This window comes from Chironomus tepperi, unplaced genomic scaffold (assembly GCF_022539635.2).
Source record: "Chironomus tepperi strain 1889 unplaced genomic scaffold, CSIRO-AGI_Ctep_v1 contig_219, whole genome shotgun sequence".
NCBI lineage: Eukaryota > Metazoa > Arthropoda > Insecta > Diptera > Chironomidae > Chironomus > Chironomus tepperi.
In genome coordinates, this window is record NW_027226341.1 from 142,156 (window position 1) to 161,319 (window position 19,164).

A 19,164-nucleotide genomic window follows, 5' to 3' on the forward strand; every position below is an offset into this window, starting at 1 on the left:
GGGTTTTTCACCCCATTATTGGAAAATTAAGGCATAATTTGACTTTTCCAACTGTTTGTCACCCTAACAATTGAGGGTTTTCATCAATTTTTTGAAGGTTTTCATCATAATTTAGGAAAATTAGGGCGAAATTTAGTTTTTTTGAGGATCTGTGAATATCACTAATCTTTTTTTAGTTAGCTGGTTTCAATTCAAAGTTTAAACTATATTTATTGGTATGCATAGAACAAGTTGTTTTCTATTTACATTCTAATAGGTATAACCTAATAAAAGGTATAACCTTTTAAAGATAGGTATTTTTTAATATTTTTCTTTGGAATTAAATTTTTTCTTGAAATTGCAAATTAAGATTATTGATATAACTAATAAATGCTTCATATGAAATTAATAAACCAAAAAATTACACAAAAAACTTCCAAAATAACATATAATACATATATTTTTAATTAATTATAATTTTGAATTCATATTAGACATAAAAATTCAATTGTAAGATAAGATAAATCACTTTTACACAAAATTATATTAAGCGACAAGTGTTTTCTGACAAAACGTTAGGGGAAAGCATTTATTAGTTTTTATTTGATATTAATCGACCCTGCATCCCCTCTTTAAATACCAAGCGTTACAAATATCATCACATTTTATTGCATCTCTCAACCCTCAAATAATTGCTAAAATATGTTTTATTAAAATTTCAAAGACTATTCACCATTTATTATTTGTTTGCATACAGACACCATGTATGTAATTCGATTTTTATTAATTTTTAGAAGTAAGAGCGAGGGTTTTTCTCAATAATAGTCAACAAGTGTATTTTAATTAAAAAACAAATATAACTTTTATATCTTTAAGAGTGGCTTTTCGAAACTCTAATTTTCATGTTGAATATTTTGAAAGATAATTTCAAATAAAATAAAATGCTAAATAAAGGGGAAGTTTTAAATTCAATTTTACCAAGATTGTTCATTATTTTGAAAAAAAAAAAAAAAAGTTATCAATTTTGTAGAAGGGAAAGCATTTTGATTATGCTTCCATTAAGTGAAAATAAACAGAAATTAAGTGAATAAATTTCGCGAATCATTTAATTAAAGAATACTTTTTTTACTACATTATCGTTTTATGAAACTATATAAATTTAATACGAGTTTACAAAAAAATAATTAAATATAAATACAGAAAAAATTTAAAGTAAAAATTTATTTTTCTTAAGACAAAATCCAAACACTTTGTAAATATTCAAGACAATGCAACTTAAATTATTTGCTAAAACCCGTAATCATCAGTAAATCCAATCATTAATCAGTGATTCATATATTATTAATTTATCTTGTTTACCCAAAACCTTTAGGAGCGAAAAATGACAGCACAAACATATAGAAAACATAAATTTTCTGCTTTTATGTAAATTATTTTTTTGCTTTGTCTTTTTTAGTATGTATACTGAAACGTGGGAAAAGGGCCTCATCTTGTTCAAATTGGAGAATTTTCAACATTCCTTGTAATTTTATTTTTTTTTTGAATTGTTATTCAATATACAATAGCAGGATAATTTTTAATGTGTTTTTCTGCGTTTTACTTTACTAGTGTAAGTCGGAAAAAATATCCTTCTAAAAAATTAATTTTATATATATAAATGTTTTCAATAACAATTATTGTAATCTATTGTTGAATTTTTTTCTTTCTTGATTTCAACATATATGTAGCAATTAAGTAGGGAGCTGAAAATTATTATATTCAGCATTCATTTTATTTTTCTTGATTTGTTTCTCCTTTTCTTAGTCGTTATCATACTCGTCGGAAATTTTTGACTTTGTTTGTTTAAGGTGAATTTTAAAATTGTTCTTGTATTTTAATAGCGCTCCTTTCCTTTTTTCTTTCTGTTCGTTCCACAGTAATTCTTTTGAAATGTACCGCAATAAAACAAAAAGGAAAAACGAAAATCGGTATTGATCTCTGTGAATTTCAGTCTTGTATTTTATTGACATTCGCGAATAATTTTTGATACTTTTTATTCACACGTGATTGCAAATAATACAATCGTGATTGCTAAAAACTATACAATTTCAAAAAAAAGACAAAAAAGTTTAGTTGATAATCTACCAAAATATCAGGAAAAATTGAGCTATTTTTATTTAAATTTTTCATATATACACAAATATATATGTATATACAAATATATATGGGCTTAGTCGTTCGAAAATTCAGTGTCAGAAATGTGATGTAATTGGCTTTTTTCTCTTTTCCTGGATATTTTAGGTAATATTTAAATCTATCTTGTATAGTTCTAAAAAACGAACATTTTGATGTATAATATGTTTAATAAAACACTATAATTAAGCCGAAATTTGAAAAACAAACTCGATTTCTTACACTGAAAATTTGTTACTTAATCTGAATTTTTGAACAAAAATGCTTGTAATTTTATGAATAATGAGTTCTAAGGTACAAAAATTAGTCGCCCTTGTTCATTTTTCAATGCTCTACAATGCAAAATATCAAAAGTTAATCAAAAGCAGTTAAAGTAGTTAATGATTTTTTGTAAAAGCGTTAAGAAAATTTTGAATTTTTCCATACAAATTTCTATGTATTTACAACAACAAAAATATTCACAATAATTCGAAAAAAATTTAAATTAATAGCTTAATTTGTTAATTAATGAACTGTAATAGAACTAGAGGCTGTATTTATATTGCCTTTTTGTGTTTTGGTACTCAGATTATTTAACAGAAGTCGTTTTTTAAAGTTTTGAGTGATTTTAGTAAATGGAACTTTTTTTTCGTCTAAGCCTATATACAAACTAGAAGATTTTAATTTAAAAATTAGTCGGGCTACTATTGGGATCTATATATTAAGAAACAAATCTAAAAAAGTTTCACAAATTTTGGTAAAAAAAAAAAAGTTTTTCTGGGAATTTTGGTGTTTGTGAAACTTAGCTTAGAGCAGAATGACAGACAGAAGGACAAATCAGTGTTGCAAAACAGGTGTCTGTGTCAGACAAAAACCGTACAAATTCTTGATAATTTACAAATTTAGATATAAGTCCATTAGATATACAGTAGATATACCTGTTTTGCAACTCTGGGGTAGAATTGTTAGATCATGATTTTGTGCAAAATTTTCGGAAAAATTGAACTGGGTTTTTCTAATACTTAAAGTATATCATGAACAGTCAATTTGATCAAGATTTTAATTTTTAATACGTTAATTTAATGATGAAAGTCGCTAGTTCCTTTTTAAATTAAAATTAATTTTTGTAAACAAAAAAATTTGCAATAATAAGTTGTAATATTGACTGAGAAACATTGTTTTTGATGTAAATCTCTTTAACTAGACAAATTTAATAAACATAATGGACAATAAAATGAAGTTATTACGAGCTCCTGACTAAATGATTTTCTGTTTTCTATAATTTGTCTAAATTTAGGTTTAATCAAATCTTTAAATATAAATAAATCAAAAATCATTTTAAAAACAAATAATTTTGAAGATTTTTGTGTTTATCATGATAATATTACAAAGATTTTGAAGTGTTTTTTGCAATTTTTAAATGATTTTTCTATTTTTACATATATTTTTTTTAATTTCAACCCTGCTCGTTTATACTGCTCTGAGTGTATCAATGCAATGCACGTATCCATAATCAGTATGTTGTGGATACACTAACCAAGTCAACATGACTGGAACAGTGAAACACTTCAAGTCGAGTCAAATGTTCGATATATATTATAATCACAACGCCACAGCTGTTATTTCATTGTTTAATTTCACCAATAATTCGATTAAAACATGTTTCTATATCTAAGATGGAACGTATAATCAAATACAATCTTAAATACTGAAATTAGTTTACTGTATATGCATCAAAGAAAATGTGTGCTTATGTACTAAGTATAGTTTATTAATATATAAAGACGTTATGCATTTTTATTTTTCGATGTTACGACTTTTTAAAGACTTTGACTTCAACCAAAAGTCAAGAGATTATATAAATAAAAAATAGTTAAATTAAAACGATATATTTTGTCAGTTCTTTTTGGTTTTGTTTTGGTTCTGTAAAACAAAGTGTGATTCTCTTTGTTCGATTTATAAATTTCTTACTTTGTATAGAAATGAATGTGACATTTCATGCTTAGTAATTAATTTCACATCAACCTTTTGATATAGATAAGTTACGACACGTGTTAATGAATTATATCAGATCTTGGAGGATTAACGTTGATACTGCTGTCTAATATGTTATTAAAGCTATTTAACAAATATGTGTTTAGACAGTTTCATCTTCTCCAATAAAAGTGTAGTATAATGTATTTTTTTTTAAATGGGAACATCATTTTAAATAGCTAATACTAAAATCTAGAAACAAATATAGATATCCATAGAAACCTAATTTCCAAAAAAGCATCATATTGCGACAAATATTTCTTCATTCTATTTATAGAAAACAAAGATTTTAAAATAGATGAGTAAGAAATGAAAAGTAAAAAAAGTAACGATGAAGCTAAAACTTAATTTATTTCCAATACGCACATTAAATCCATAGGGGAAATAAACTTTCCTGTCGTCACTTTAAAATTTTATGGTCTTTAACAAATCAAATCATTAAAATCATTTAAAAAGAAATTAAGAAAAACACCACGATGATAATTAACATTCCACGAAAATAATGCTAATAAATTTAAAAGTAAATCTATACATAAACTTCTTTTAACTTCCATTTCAACGTTGTTTTGCTGTTATAAAGTAAAATTAATATGTTTGGAACAAACTGCAAATTTTAAAAAAGATGTCTCGTTAAGTCAGAAAATAAACGCCCACTTTTTGCTATGAGCATGTTTTTTAAATATGTGGATTGCATCCATAATTGTGTTTTTTTGTCCTTTAAAATAATTTTTTTTTATATATTTTTTAAGGAGCAACATTAAAACATATAAAATTTGTGTCTATCTTAATTATTATTTATTTTTTTATTTGTAAATTTGTATATTATAAAAGTTAATTCAATCCACTACTGAATTACCATGCACCTGATATTATATAATAAAAATTAATTAAGATGATCTATGCATAAATTAATTTCGTAATTATAACAAAAAATGTCTAATGCTTAGATAACAACTTAAAGTAATAAATTGTCTGATAATTTTTTGTCCTCAAAAATGTTTATTAAATTAATGATATTGGATCAGATCCGAACAGATGTCATGTTGCATTTAAAATTTCTTGTATTTTAGTTTATATTTATTACCTGCAAAAAAAAAAATAATAATTTTAGATCTTCAAATGTTTGAAAACTAAACGGTAGCTAAATATTAAGATTTCAAAACATTCCTTAAAGAAAATTTGGTAATTACATAGTAAGTCTACTAAAATAATATTCGAATTACGAAACTAAACATATCTTATTACTTTATACAATTATCATCATATGACTACTAATCTGGGAATTGATCATTTATCGTTTTCTATTTGCTTTTGATCTGTTTTATTAGTAAAGATCATTAATTAAAATTTGATTGAATTATTACCGTCACATTGAAATTTCTAAAAGAATAATAAATAAAATTATAAAACAACTGGAAGATATTATAAAAGAAAGAGGAAAAAAAATTAACATATATTCCAAAATAGAAATTAATAGATCAGTAAATCTACCAATAGATATATATGGAGAAGTTAAACAGCATGATAAATATATTTTCGGACCCACACTTTAAATTATTAATTTAATAGATTTCTATCTAACTACTACTATTTTGAAATATATCAAACTTCAAAAAATCCACCTCTCAACTCATTAATCTAATAGTTACGGCTTCGGCAATTCATTAGTTATTAACAATCATAAATTCGTGAGAATTCTTATTTGAATTATTGGTAATTAGCAAGATTTTAAATTTAATTAAATTTACTTTAAAAATAATTTGACAAAAACGCAATAATTATATTTGATCTTATATTTGGAATTTTTTGTTTATTACGTCCACGCTTTTAGAATAATGAGATAGGTTGCGAATTCCAAAAAAAAAAAAAATTATAAAATTAATATTAATATATAAAATAATAAAAAATTAAAAAAATTGTGTTACGTAATATGTAAACGATTCCCATACATTTTGATTCCAGATCTTCATTTAAAATCAATCAAATCGTTTTTCAGGAAATCATGGAATTTGAATGTGTTCTTTTCAAAATCGTAATCAATTAATCATAATTGACAATTGCATTCTACAGACGAATAAAATGACTTTTACGGCTAAGAAAAATGAAAATCCAATTAACAATTCTTCTCCGGAAATAATTAATGGAGAAATCTTTATTTTTTATGTTAATGATGTTGAATGTGATTTATTAGGAAACTTAGAAAAATATGGTCTAAATACAAAATAATACATATGTTTGTTTTATCAGTTTTTTCGTTTTCTTCTTTTTCTGTGACATAATAATAAATAAAAGGAAAAGAGATCATAATTTTAATTCAATAAAGAACTGACAATTAAAAAATGGAAAATTTCTGATACAGATAACAATGAGTTGAATAAAATAAATCTCATTATTTATTTTGAAATAATTAAAATTCATTCATTTGTTCACTTAATATAACGATTTTTTAAACTCAACAATTAAATATGCATTTTGTGAGCATCCATTATGCTTTTGTTTAGTTTGAAGAATACATAGACTTAAAATAAATATTAAAACAAAACAATAAAATTCTCATGTAGGAATTTTTATTGTATATTTTTATTTAAACTTTAATTACATTATATTATGTTCTGCTTATTACAAATTATTTCTGTTTGAGTATTAAGTAGAGTTTCTGAAACCTTAAAATTTATAGTAATGATAGTTAAGTTTGATCTTTTAAAATTTAATCATCTTTCGAATGAACAATTCGAAACGTAACTAATCGATATTTACTTACTAGTTCTATCTATTTCTGTACTTATTATTACTTTATTATGTTTTTTTTTATTTTCTAAAAAACAAGATTAATGACCAACAAAATTTTTTTAAAATTTAAACTTTAAGCTATACTAACAATAATTAATTTGATAAGAATGAGAATGATTACATAAATTAAATGCGTAAAAGAAGATGTCAATTTAATTTATATTAAGTGTTAGTTGGATGATTCCACAGATGAAATTTTTCCAAAAAATTATTTTTCTCTTATAATACTCACATTTTCCTTCCTTTTACTATCTTTACATTTTTAATATTTTCATTTTATACCCATTTCTTTTTTCTCTGGAATTTGTTATTTTTACATCATTCAAAAGCAAAATTTACACTACTTAAACACTTTTACCGCTTGTATGGTAGTTTAATCGATGGCTTCTTATCTACTTCATCTTAAATTGTAGTTATTAGTACTATTAATCAAGTTATTAAGCTAAAATTATATATATTCTCAATGATCAAAAAAGTATTTATAACAAAATTAGTGAGACAATAAATTTTTGAAATCAAAATTTTAGCTTAATTAACAGCAATTGCTTTGATGATGCTTGATAATTCTGTTTATGATGTTAAGTGAGCAAATAAAGACGTTTATTTGGTTTTTATGGAGTGTTAACTAAATTAAATGTCATTTTAGAAATGATAAAATTTTAAAGAACACGGATTATTCAAGTAAAAAATTTCAAAATTCAACCAATCCGTAGAATCTCCCATTATGTAGACGGCCACTATGAGTCATATACATCTATAGATTGGAAATATAGATTTAGTAAATTTGAAAAATTGGCAACTGGAACTTGATTCATCTTACTAACTTTAAAGACCCTTTTTAGCGCATTTTTGAAACTTAATTGAAAAATTCACTCGTCTGACGATAAAAACTTTTTATCTATGTAGAGAGCTCAAGTTTGCTTTTTAATTCAGCTACATCGAGTTATTGGCCCGTCGGTCATTTAAGAGTTTCAAATTTCAACACATAAATACTGTAATTTTAACAAAAATCTTCTCAGATTCCATTGTTCATTTTTGAAAAAAGTGCTGTACCGTAATAAGTGAACGGCCCTAAGTAGTAAGTTCAAACCTGTTGGAGGTATTCATTTTTAAGATTTGCGAATTGATTCACATTTGTTTTTTAATCAATAGAAGTCACTCGATAAGAGTTAGTTTCATTTTTAGTGTTTTAAATCGTTTCGTTTTGTAAAATTTTAAAAAGTTAAGTATAGTTACCCCTTTTAAACATGCAAATATAGAAATTTCTTATTCTTCTATTTTGAATTTAAACATTCGGAACGTACAAATATGAAATGATGATTTATATGAAAATTAAATTTCATGCTTCATTCAACTGTAATTGCTTAAAAACAATTAAGACAAATGATAGAGGCACACAGGTTGTTGCTGCTGTTGAATTTTTACGACTTTTAATTAGAGGTATGTTATATGTAAAGACGCCACATAATTATCATAAATCATATGAAACTTAAAAAGAGTTTGGAGACACACACCGCGCGTTTATTTACTTGTGATATTTTAATTTAACTGAAAACAAGACATATATGCAGCGATTTATGAGAAACGAAGAAAACAGATTAATTAATTATGCAGCAGTGTTTTTAATATCGTTTTTTTTTTTAATCTTTGCACTTCTCTAAGTGGAAATTAAATGTGTTAAATATTATCACACTTCTTGAGCAAAAATGCATTTTAATTATCGTCATATTATTTAAGGCATAAAATCATATGGACGAATTTCATCAATTTTAAATCTCTTTTTTTAATATAAGGGTAATTTTTTATGTTATTACGAAAAAAAATTAAATATATATAAAAAAAAATTATAATAAAATTCGAGAAATATTCAAAACTAACCATAAGTTAGCTAAAAACCTGACGGTAAATTATTTTATGGCATAAAATAAAAGGGGTGAAAAAGGTAAAATGTGTTTTCAAGTAAGAAGTAAGTAAATACTTGACATAAAAAGCAATGAAAAACCCTTATCAAGTAAAAATGTTTTTCTTTTAGTTCTTATTTTATAAAACGACAAAACGAAAAAAAAAATTGCAACCACTTTTCATATAATCTCTTTACAATAATTTAATTCTTAAAACAAAGATGGATAATATATTTTAGAAAATATATAAATTCTTTAAACATTTTTTGTATAATTCTTAATATGTTTTAATTTTTGTTCAAAACTAAATGTTGATTTTTTAAAAAATCTAGACCGTAAATTTCTCTTTTTTATAAAAATATAAAATACTTTTCATGCTCGTTCCTTTTATTTATTCGATAATTTAACTCCAAAATACAGAAAACAAAAGAAAAGGGGGCTTCCGCATTTAATTTACAAAAATTTACTTGGGGTTTCATTTCAATCATTTTCTTTTCTTTGTGGCAAAAATTGTGTAAGATTATTAAAAAGTGATCATTAAGCATGCTTTTTGAAGTTAGCAAGCGTTCAATTAAGAAATTTGAAGAAAACCACCGTCTTTTATTTACAGTTACTCTTTTATTTTTCAAACTTCATTGATAAACAAAGGCTCTTTTATATAGTTATATATTAAGTTTATTATTTTTAAAAGTGAGTTATGCGATTTCTCGACTTTAAAAATTAAAAGTATCTGTTCAGAATATCTCAAAAAATAACTTGGAAATTTATTTTAGAATATGTATTGTGCAATGAACAATTTTTTATCCATCTTTTTGCAATGGTTATCAGTTTTTAAAACTGGTTATGACGCATTAATTAAAGGTATGAACAGTTAGAAGTGTTGAATAATGTTTAATAGTAAAACGGTTGATTGTATTTGAATGCTTAAAAATGAATTCTTCTTGGGTGGTATGAGAATTCTTATCATTTGTATTTAATTTTTATATGTCTTAGTTTTATTTAATTCAAAATGCTTATTTACATGAGGTAGCCTAATGAAAATTAGCATTTTAATCATCATGCCGACAAAATCCGAGCAGCTTTTGTTTAAAAATTTAGAATAAAAATAAATATTTTGAGTATTAGTAAAACGTTTTTGTTTTATAATTAAACACAAATCTTTACAAATAAACTAAAAAGATACAATTTTATAAAATTCAAAACCACCGAATATCTAATTACTTATAATATAATAATTATTGTTTGTTAATTTCAAAAACTTACCTTAAAATCGTAAGTAGAGTAGTATAGTTTATTTTCCGAAATTCGAAGATTGAGACAACAACACTCTTTTTATTAAAATACCTAAAAACAGTTTTGATAGAATTTAATTTCTGGATCTGGAACGATGAAAGGAGCGCTTAAAGAGGAGTATTGAATACTGGATTGAATGAGAATATTGAAGATCAAATTTTGATTTTTAAAAATGCCTCCTTTATTTCTGACTAATTTAGATTAGATTAGAACAAAGTTAAAATTTATTTCTATTGGTGTATTTTATTCCACAACATCACAACGTAGTCGCTAGGGCACCGCTACGATTCATTTTTATGACGATTATATTAAACATAGTATAGTGTAAAAATATGAAAATGTAGTTTTTGGAAGATAGAACAAGAATGTAATTATGAATTGCTTTCCGAATAAATTCTTTAGACACTTTGCAACTGACGATAATATAAAACTATTGAATAAGAATCTAAAAGAGATAAAACTGAGGACATATATTAAGTTTGAAACGATTTCAAGAATTAACGACAAAGTAAATGACTATTTTGAAGCGCTGTTTGATATCGATTCATGGAATATGACATTAGTAGACGAGAAAACCATTGCTATTTTTTAGAGAAATATATATTGAACAATTTTTGGTAAGAAAGAGACTTTTACAAATTTAGGAGCTATACAACGATTTATAAACTCTCAAGATACACTGATGTTGTACAGTGTTATAACCTATTATAAGGAGATTTGTTTTTTAGATTTCTTTCAATGAAATGTCATGGATCATAAATGTTTTGCCTGCAAAATAAGTAATATAGGGTTTCAAAAAAAAAAAAAAATATTAAACTACCTCCGAATTAATGTTAACAAAAAAATTAATATCAAATTCAAATTTAAGCATTGTTTTGAATAATTATGCATTTTTTGGGAGTTCTTTATATTGTCAACAAAAATACTCCGAAAAATTAACTGCAAAAATATTCAATACCAATTTGTTTATAAACTATTGAAAGTATCATTTTCTTTTTTATTTTGATTTATTCATAAAAATGAACTGTACAATTAGTTTTACATTACGTGAAATACATTTATATAAGCACGAGTGAAAATATTTTCTCATTGATAGTTACTACTGAGTATTTTATATATCACATTACAGAAAGAAATTACTTACAATCATTAAAATTACATTATTTAACTCATTGATTTAGCTTAAAACCAGTACAAATCTTTTGACGTCTCTTGAGCTTCAAGACCTATAGGAAAAAAGAAAGAAAAATATATCAAATTATTTGAAGCATCATTACTTAATTTTCCTTCATTACATAATAAAAAACACTCCTATATATTCTTAAGTGTTACTCCATTATTCTATTTTATTATACTTTTTCATTGATTTTCGTGTCATAAGGTAAAATCAAGTAAAAAATGGGGTTGAGTTTGCGTGTAAATTAATGAATTCAAGTATTGTTCATGCGCAAAAAATATTTAGTATTTTTTTTAAAATAAAGTAATAGGAAGAAAAGAATATTTATTAAAATCGGGGTAACTACTAGTCTGGTTGAATTCCTTTTTTTTGGAAACTAGAATAAAATCCCATGTATTAAATTTATACATTAACTGTAAATTTCAAAATCTCTTAATATAATAACTGATCATCTGAGATTTCCAAAACTCAAAAGATCTTTCTAAAAAAGTTATTTCTAGCAAAAAAGTTTTTTAAGTAAAATTTGATGTTTATGAAAAAGGTACAATTAAAAAGTAGAATGACAGAAAGACTAAATTACATTAATATAAAAAAATTTTAAAAAAAGAAATATCTTAAAAATAATAAAATGGAATAAAATAATATAACAATTGAGTAAAAATGAAAAATGATCCGTCGGTTTAGAGTTTTCGTTTAATGGTACATATTTCAAATTTATTTATGCATATGAAGAGAGAAATGTCGAAGCGCATATTCTTCTTTGATAAAATACTAAAGATTATCACACAAAAATCATGATATATTTTAATGATCCGCATAAATTTAAGAATATGCACATCGGGCATATTTTTATATTTAACCGCTTTGTTTCTTAATTAACACTTTAAAGTTTCATAATAAATTGATTATGATTTTTTTTGATGAACATTTGGCGTTATTTTTATTTTATTTATTTTTGAATATTGCTTCATACCTGACATTGGATAATTTGAATAAGCTGCTGCTGCTGCACTTTCTAGAGCTGTTTGCTGATCATGGTGAAGTCTATTTATTTCAGAATTTCAAAATAATTTAATAATCATAGGTTGAGGTAAACAAAGAAGTTTTTCATACCTTGAACTATGACCATATTGCTGGGGTAATCTTAAAAGACTTCCATACTGAGCCATATTATGATGATATGCATGTGCAGCGTATGATCCATAATGAGTATTATGAACCCAAGGTTCTGCAGGGTATAATCCACTTTCAGCAGAATATAATTCACTCATTTGGTGATGTGATGTGCTTGGTGGTACATAATTACTATTCCAAAATGAAGGTGGAAAATTTCGTGCCGACATTGGATTTAATTCTAGTTTATAATTTAAAAATAAAAAATATATTTCTTAGAAAAATTTGATGGTTTTAAAACTTAAATTTATAATATTTAATTATTGCGAGTTACACATACTTGAAAAAAAATTTTTAAAAAAAAGCATTTAACCAATAAAGTATTCTTTTTGTTAACGCTTGAAAACTTTCTCAAAGAAGCAGCAACAAAAGAGAAACAAGATTCCTCACTTTATTCGCTTGCTTTTCATTGCTACTTCTGTTTTCCAATAAAAGAAAAGAATATATTTTTTTAGTAAACCAAAAAGCTGCCGACTACAAGGAACTAGACAGTACAAAAACATTATCGAACCAATTCATTGGTTTCAATTACTATCAATTTAATTCAAAGAAAAACCGCGAATCGGTCGATAAATAAATAATCGACGATAGATGTTTGCATTAAAAATCCACACAAAACTTAAGGGAATAAAAAAAATTGACTAATTAATGTGAAAAATATATATAACTTTATATTTTAACATGTTGAAGCATCAGCTAATTTAATTTCAGAAAATTCATAATACGACGCTTCTTATACCTTTATTGTTCTTTTCGTTGAAATTTAATGCTCTTGTAAAATGCTCATCAACTACGCTTGCAGTATCTCCTGAATAATGGGTAACAACTATACAAGTTGCAGACACATATTGCGTTCTCCCGCTGTTGTCAACTGATGGAGACTCTGGTGATGAACATGAACTACTATCATTATGACTATTGTTGGGTATTGCTATAAAATATTCAAAAAAAAAAATTATTTTTTATCAAATATGTTGACATGTATGAAGATGATATATTAACCTTTGTTTAAATATAATGCATTACACGCTTCTTGAATGGTGCATTTACTAATATATCATAATATTTATTTATTTTTATTTTATTTTTGAAGACATATTGAACATGACAAAAGAAAAAGTCATAAAAAATGCTATATTACGACATTTAAAATTTAAATTCATTGATACACCTGCGATAGAACGCAAGAAACATATGACATAAAAAGTGCAAAAATAGAATATCAATTGATATTGACATCATTCATTCATTTTATTCCTATATATGAATCTGTATGAATCAATTAAATATTTTGTACCTTGAATTTGAATCTTTAACATTTTGACAAATCTTTTATTCGTTTAAATTTTCTGCTTTGAACCTCGAATTTATTTCCGAATTTGGATTAATGTGAACATACGAATACTTGACCCGCATTTTTCATCAAATTCTTTGTAACGAAAGGAATGTAAAATGGAGAAAAGAAAACATTCTTGTGATTGAACAAGAAAAAGGAAGAAAAGATCACAAGAAGAAATTAAATTGAATTTTAAATTGAATCTTCCTATAGAGAGAGAAATGTTTCAAGAGAAGCGAAGAAATATAACATACAGAAGCGTTTTGTGTGTCTTTGAATTATTTCAAATATGTTTCTTCAACTTTATCTCAGTCGCTTCACTGAATTAAATTTACATGTGATTTCGGTTGTCTGTCGCAATACACATGTGTTAATATCTCATTCGCGCATTCCTCAGAGTCACATTGCATTTGAACATAGTTAAAAGTAAAAATGTAACAATTTGATGATTTGCACTCAGTTGAGAATGTAAATTAAAATTTGATCATATTGCTATAGAAAATATTGTAAATACCTTCAGCGTCTGTATTTCTTGGAAGACTTAGATCTTCTTCTTTGGCTATATGTCTTTGACCTAATGAGCTTATTATTGTAGGAACGGTGGACGATGATGATGATGACGAAGACGCTAAATTTGGTTGTAATAAAGGACTACATGATGAATGAGAACTAACTGAGGTACTTGTTGATGTTAATGGAACTCCTGATGATGGATATAAATCTTGATTAAACTGCAAAGATTATCAAAGCATTTTTTTAGTTTTTTTATTTACCAAATTTTTAAATGAAATATAAATGACACAGACAAATTTTTTAAGCTTCAAACACATTTAATTAACATGGTTTTATAATTAATGGCTAATAATTAAAATTAATAAATAAAAAGATTTATTCGTGATTGAACCTAAAATTTATTTTGAAATTAAAATGATAAAAAAGTAAAAAAAAAATCAAAAATGCGCTCAAAAGTAGAATAAATTTGATAAGTAAAATTTTTAAAAAAAATTTTGTAAAATTAGTTATAAGTAATAATATATTGAATAAGTTTACAAATTTTTAAATTTGGTTAGCTTGATTTTTTTTAATTCTCCGCTAAATCCAAGTTAAAAAATTGATTTTTCCATAAAACATTTAAAACTATTTTGAGCAATAACTACTCCCGATTCAAGTGCAATACTGTCACTATCGAAAGCTTGCTTCCATGAGTTCTTTAGACGACAATGTGGTATTTGTATGGCATGTGATTTTCAAATTTGTAAATTTCTTACGATGTACAACAAGCTTATATTCTAAATAAATGCTATGATATTTCTTGATAATATTTCGTCTATAAAAATGTTGAATTTATATCTAACTTTAGGTTTTAGCATGTATTTCTGTATGAAAATTTTAATTATCAAAGAGGGGTATAGATTATTTGGTTTTTCGGGATTTGTACAAATTTGAGATTCCACAGATAAATTTTTTCACTCAAAATGATTTTTCTCTTAATTTACTCACTTTTTCACTACTTTCACTGCACTATATCATGTATTTACCCATTTACTACCGTTATATGTTATCTTTTATCTTCATTATTCTTTAATTAAGGAAATATTTTCATTTGTATGCTCGTTACTTACACTTTTTTTTTGGAATTTGTTGTTTTTGACATCATTCAAAAGCAAAATTTAGACTATTTAAACACTTTTACATCTTCTTTGGTAATGTAATCGATGGTTACTGATCTAATACATCTTATATTGTGCTTATTAGGGCTCAAAATCAAGCTATTAAGCTAAAATTATTAAAAATTCTCAATGTTGAAAAAAATATAAGTAACGAAATTCCTAATCCGTGCGAAAACAAATTTTTAAAATCATAATTATAACTTAATTAATAGCAATTACTATGATTAGAATGCTGTTTATGATATTAAGTGAGTAAATAAAGATGTTTATCTGGTATTCTTGAAGTGTCAACTAAATTAAATGCCATTTTGGAAATGATTAAATTTTAAAGAACGGATTATTCAAGTAAAAATTTTCAAAATTCAACCAATCTGTGGAAATACTCAAATCCCAAATTCCCTAATCTCAAGTATTTGTATAAAGTTCAAATTTTTAAAAATTTTTTTTTTTAGAAAACATACTGTTTAAAAATCTTAATACAAAGTCCTCGAATATGCGAAAAAATTTTGTCAAAAAAGTTTAATTGAAATGAAAAATCCTGGAAAATCCTTACTTTTTTCCTTAATTTTCTTTTATCAGAGTCAAGATTCATGTGAAGTTGTAATTTGTCTATTTTTTTCTTTTATTTTTCATTTTCTTACTGAGGTTAAGAACATGTAAAAAAAAGTGTAAAAAGATTTCAAATCCTAGAAAATTACTATATTTACAATTTAACAAGTCCAATAAAATCATCTAAAAACACTGAAAATGCAATTTTTTGCCTAAACTCTAAAAAAATCACATTGAAAAACTCGTGGAAATGATATGAACATGCAATGTGACCTATATGCGTTTTCAACTGCAGAAAATTCAGCCAGTTTATTGGGCACACCCTTGATTTTTCTTTGCATATACTTATGATCCTAGTTTTATATTTATATCTTAGTTTTGAAAAATTATTTATTCAATATCAATCGGAATTGAATCAACATATTTTAGTTAACATACAATATGAAGTTAACTATAAGTTTGTTAAAATAAGTTTTCATAAAAATAACCAAAAGTATGGCTAATTTTTTTCTATGTTCATAATAGAATTTTTTATTAATGGAAACATTTAGTTTAACGATGCTTTTGATATAATGCAACGAAACTAGTTAACTCACTTATTACGTTGCAAAATTAAATCGAAGAAAGACAAAACATTTTTCAGACAAAAATGTTTAATAATAAAAAACTCAAATCTTCAGTTTACATAGATATGTTTCTATCAGTATTAATTGGAAAAATGTATAATTATATTTCAATAAAGTTAAAATATCTAGTATAGAGAAAAAAAAGAAAGAAAAAAATCATGAAGGAAAAAAGAAACTAAAAAAAAATATTCAAAATCCTTCCGTATTTATAACGGTTTCCTCTTACTCTAATATCTGGTTCTTTAAAATTGCCAATTTTTACTAGGTCTACCAAAATTTCGTCTGCCTAATGAATTAAAAAAAGTTTTGTAGAGTCAAATCAGCTAGGTATTATCTTAGCGAATGAACGAACTATCTAGCGCCATTTTCAAGGACCCCCATTATACTTGGAGATTAAGCTTCCCAAATAGACCCAAATAGAATTAGTAAATAGAGAGAATAATATGAATTTATAAAAAATCAAATTATTTCCTAACTATATTAAATATTTTTAGCGCATTTTTGAAACTTGTTTTCAAAAAGGTAGCTTAATAATGCACTTTGTTCGTTCGTTCGTTCGTTCGTTCGGCTGGAACGCGAGATCTCGAAAACTAGACATCGTAGAGAGCTCTGGTTTGTTTTATAGCTTCGTTCTATCAAGTTATTGGGTTATCGGTCATTTAGAAGTCTCAAATCAACGCATAAATACTATAATTAAAAGTTTTTCATTTTCATATACAACAACAACACGTTTTTTCATTGTTTTACAGTGTTTTTCAATGTTTGTCGATGTTTTAACAGTGTTTACTGAACAATGTTTAAATTTTTTTTGACCGTTATGAGGTTTGAATTATGAAAATCCGTTAAATGATGAAGTTCTTAAATTTGTGGAAGTTTTATATGGATCTTGTTTTTAAGATCTGGAAGTGAACTGGATCTTACTGGATCTTGTGTTTTAGTTCTGAAAGTGACCTGGATCTTACTGGATCTTGGTTTTTAGGTCTAGAAGTGACCTGGATCTTACTGGATCTTGATTTTTAGGACTAGAAGTGACCTGGATCTTACTGGATCTTGTGTTTTAGTTCTGGAAGTGACTTATTAATCAATTACTGATCGCTGGGACAAAAATGCGCTTAAGTCCCTCGATCAATAGCACGAGGACTTTTGTAATTTTTTATGCATTAAAGTCTAACTGTAGATAAATTTATACAATTTTAGATAACCGTAGATTACCGAATCCTCGGTCCATCAAATACGACGTTAAATAAAAAAGGTAGAAGAATGCATCCCTGCTTGGCACTTGAACCCGCTTTAATTTAGGGTTCAATTTTACCTTGAGATGTACAATTTTAAGGTTGTACTTCTTCGTATTGCATATTCGTATGATTTATCAAAGATATAATATTACGTTTTTCGATCACGTTCGTGAGTCGAGTGGTTTTACTAAATTCGGATAATATGATTCCAAAATTATTTTTGTGTTTTGAATGACTTTCCTAATTTAATACTCTACACTGAGTTAATCTTTAAAATTTAAGACTCAAATCAAAATTCATCAAATCTTACTGTGATTTAGAATTTTAAAAAAGTTTCAACAATTTAAATTTTCAATAATTAATGAATAAAAAACACTAAGAATGTTCAAAATATTTGCTACACAATATTAAAAGAAAGTTTCAATTTTCCAAAATTTCTTTCAATACTTAGTTACAAAAAAAGTCAATTATTATTATATTATTCAATCAAATTTTCAAGAAAATCTACTTTTTTTAGTTTTGAAATGTCCATGAATTCCTTTTTATTTTATAATAAAATGAAAGTTGTTCATAATGAAATATGTTAAACTCCTTTTATAGGTAGTATTTTTAGGGATCTTAGTTAATCAAAATGACAACAGTATACCCAGAAATGTGTAAAATGCGCCGTAAAATACTATTTTTTATTTTTAAATATACTTTTATTTTTTACAAATCATATTTAGTTTTCATAAAATTTGTTCCTTTCAAAGAATTTAGAAAGAAATTCACAATAATTGAAATTTGGTTATTACTAATTTTGTTTATTAAATTATAAATTTTCTTTTACAAAAGTTAAGAAATTAATATTCGTCTTGTCAGAAGTCCATTGAAGTTTAATTGGGTTTTTACAACTAACTTACTCGATCGTATTGGTGATAAAATGGCCTTCCTGGAGCAGCGCGACTCGTAGCATATAAATAAGGATAATATGCACCATACATTACTTCTGAGCACATTTCGTGGTACTACACAGTAAAATAAGAAATATGCTTCTTTGCCTTAAGTCTTGCAAAATAAGTATGATGCAGATATATTTTAAACTAGATTGCACATTTATCCACAATTGTTTATTATTATTATGTATTATATTCTTCAATTTTTATCATTTTTTTTTATTCCAACACAAGTTTCACGTACTTTATTAACTAATTAACTAATTTTTTTTTTATTTTAACTTTTAAACATAAACTTTTTTAGACATCATTTAC

The 19,164-nt window shown here is 25.1% G+C and overlaps 1 protein-coding gene across 1 annotated transcript; it reads right to left on the bottom strand.

Moving 5' to 3' along the window:
* Positions 1-11,189: 11,189 nt before the first annotated feature.
* On the bottom strand, positions 11,190-19,130 carry vg (transcription factor vestigial). Its single transcript, XM_070640446.1, has 6 exons — positions 18,817-19,130; positions 14,349-14,565; positions 13,238-13,429; positions 12,439-12,679; positions 12,299-12,369; positions 11,190-11,374 (listed from the first exon to the last, which is right to left on the bottom strand). Exons 1-6 carry the CDS (start codon positions 18,910-18,912, stop codon positions 11,331-11,333), a joined length of 861 nt encoding a protein of 286 aa, XP_070496547.1. The 5' UTR covers positions 18,913-19,130; the 3' UTR covers positions 11,190-11,330.
* Positions 19,131-19,164: the final 34 nt, after the last annotated feature.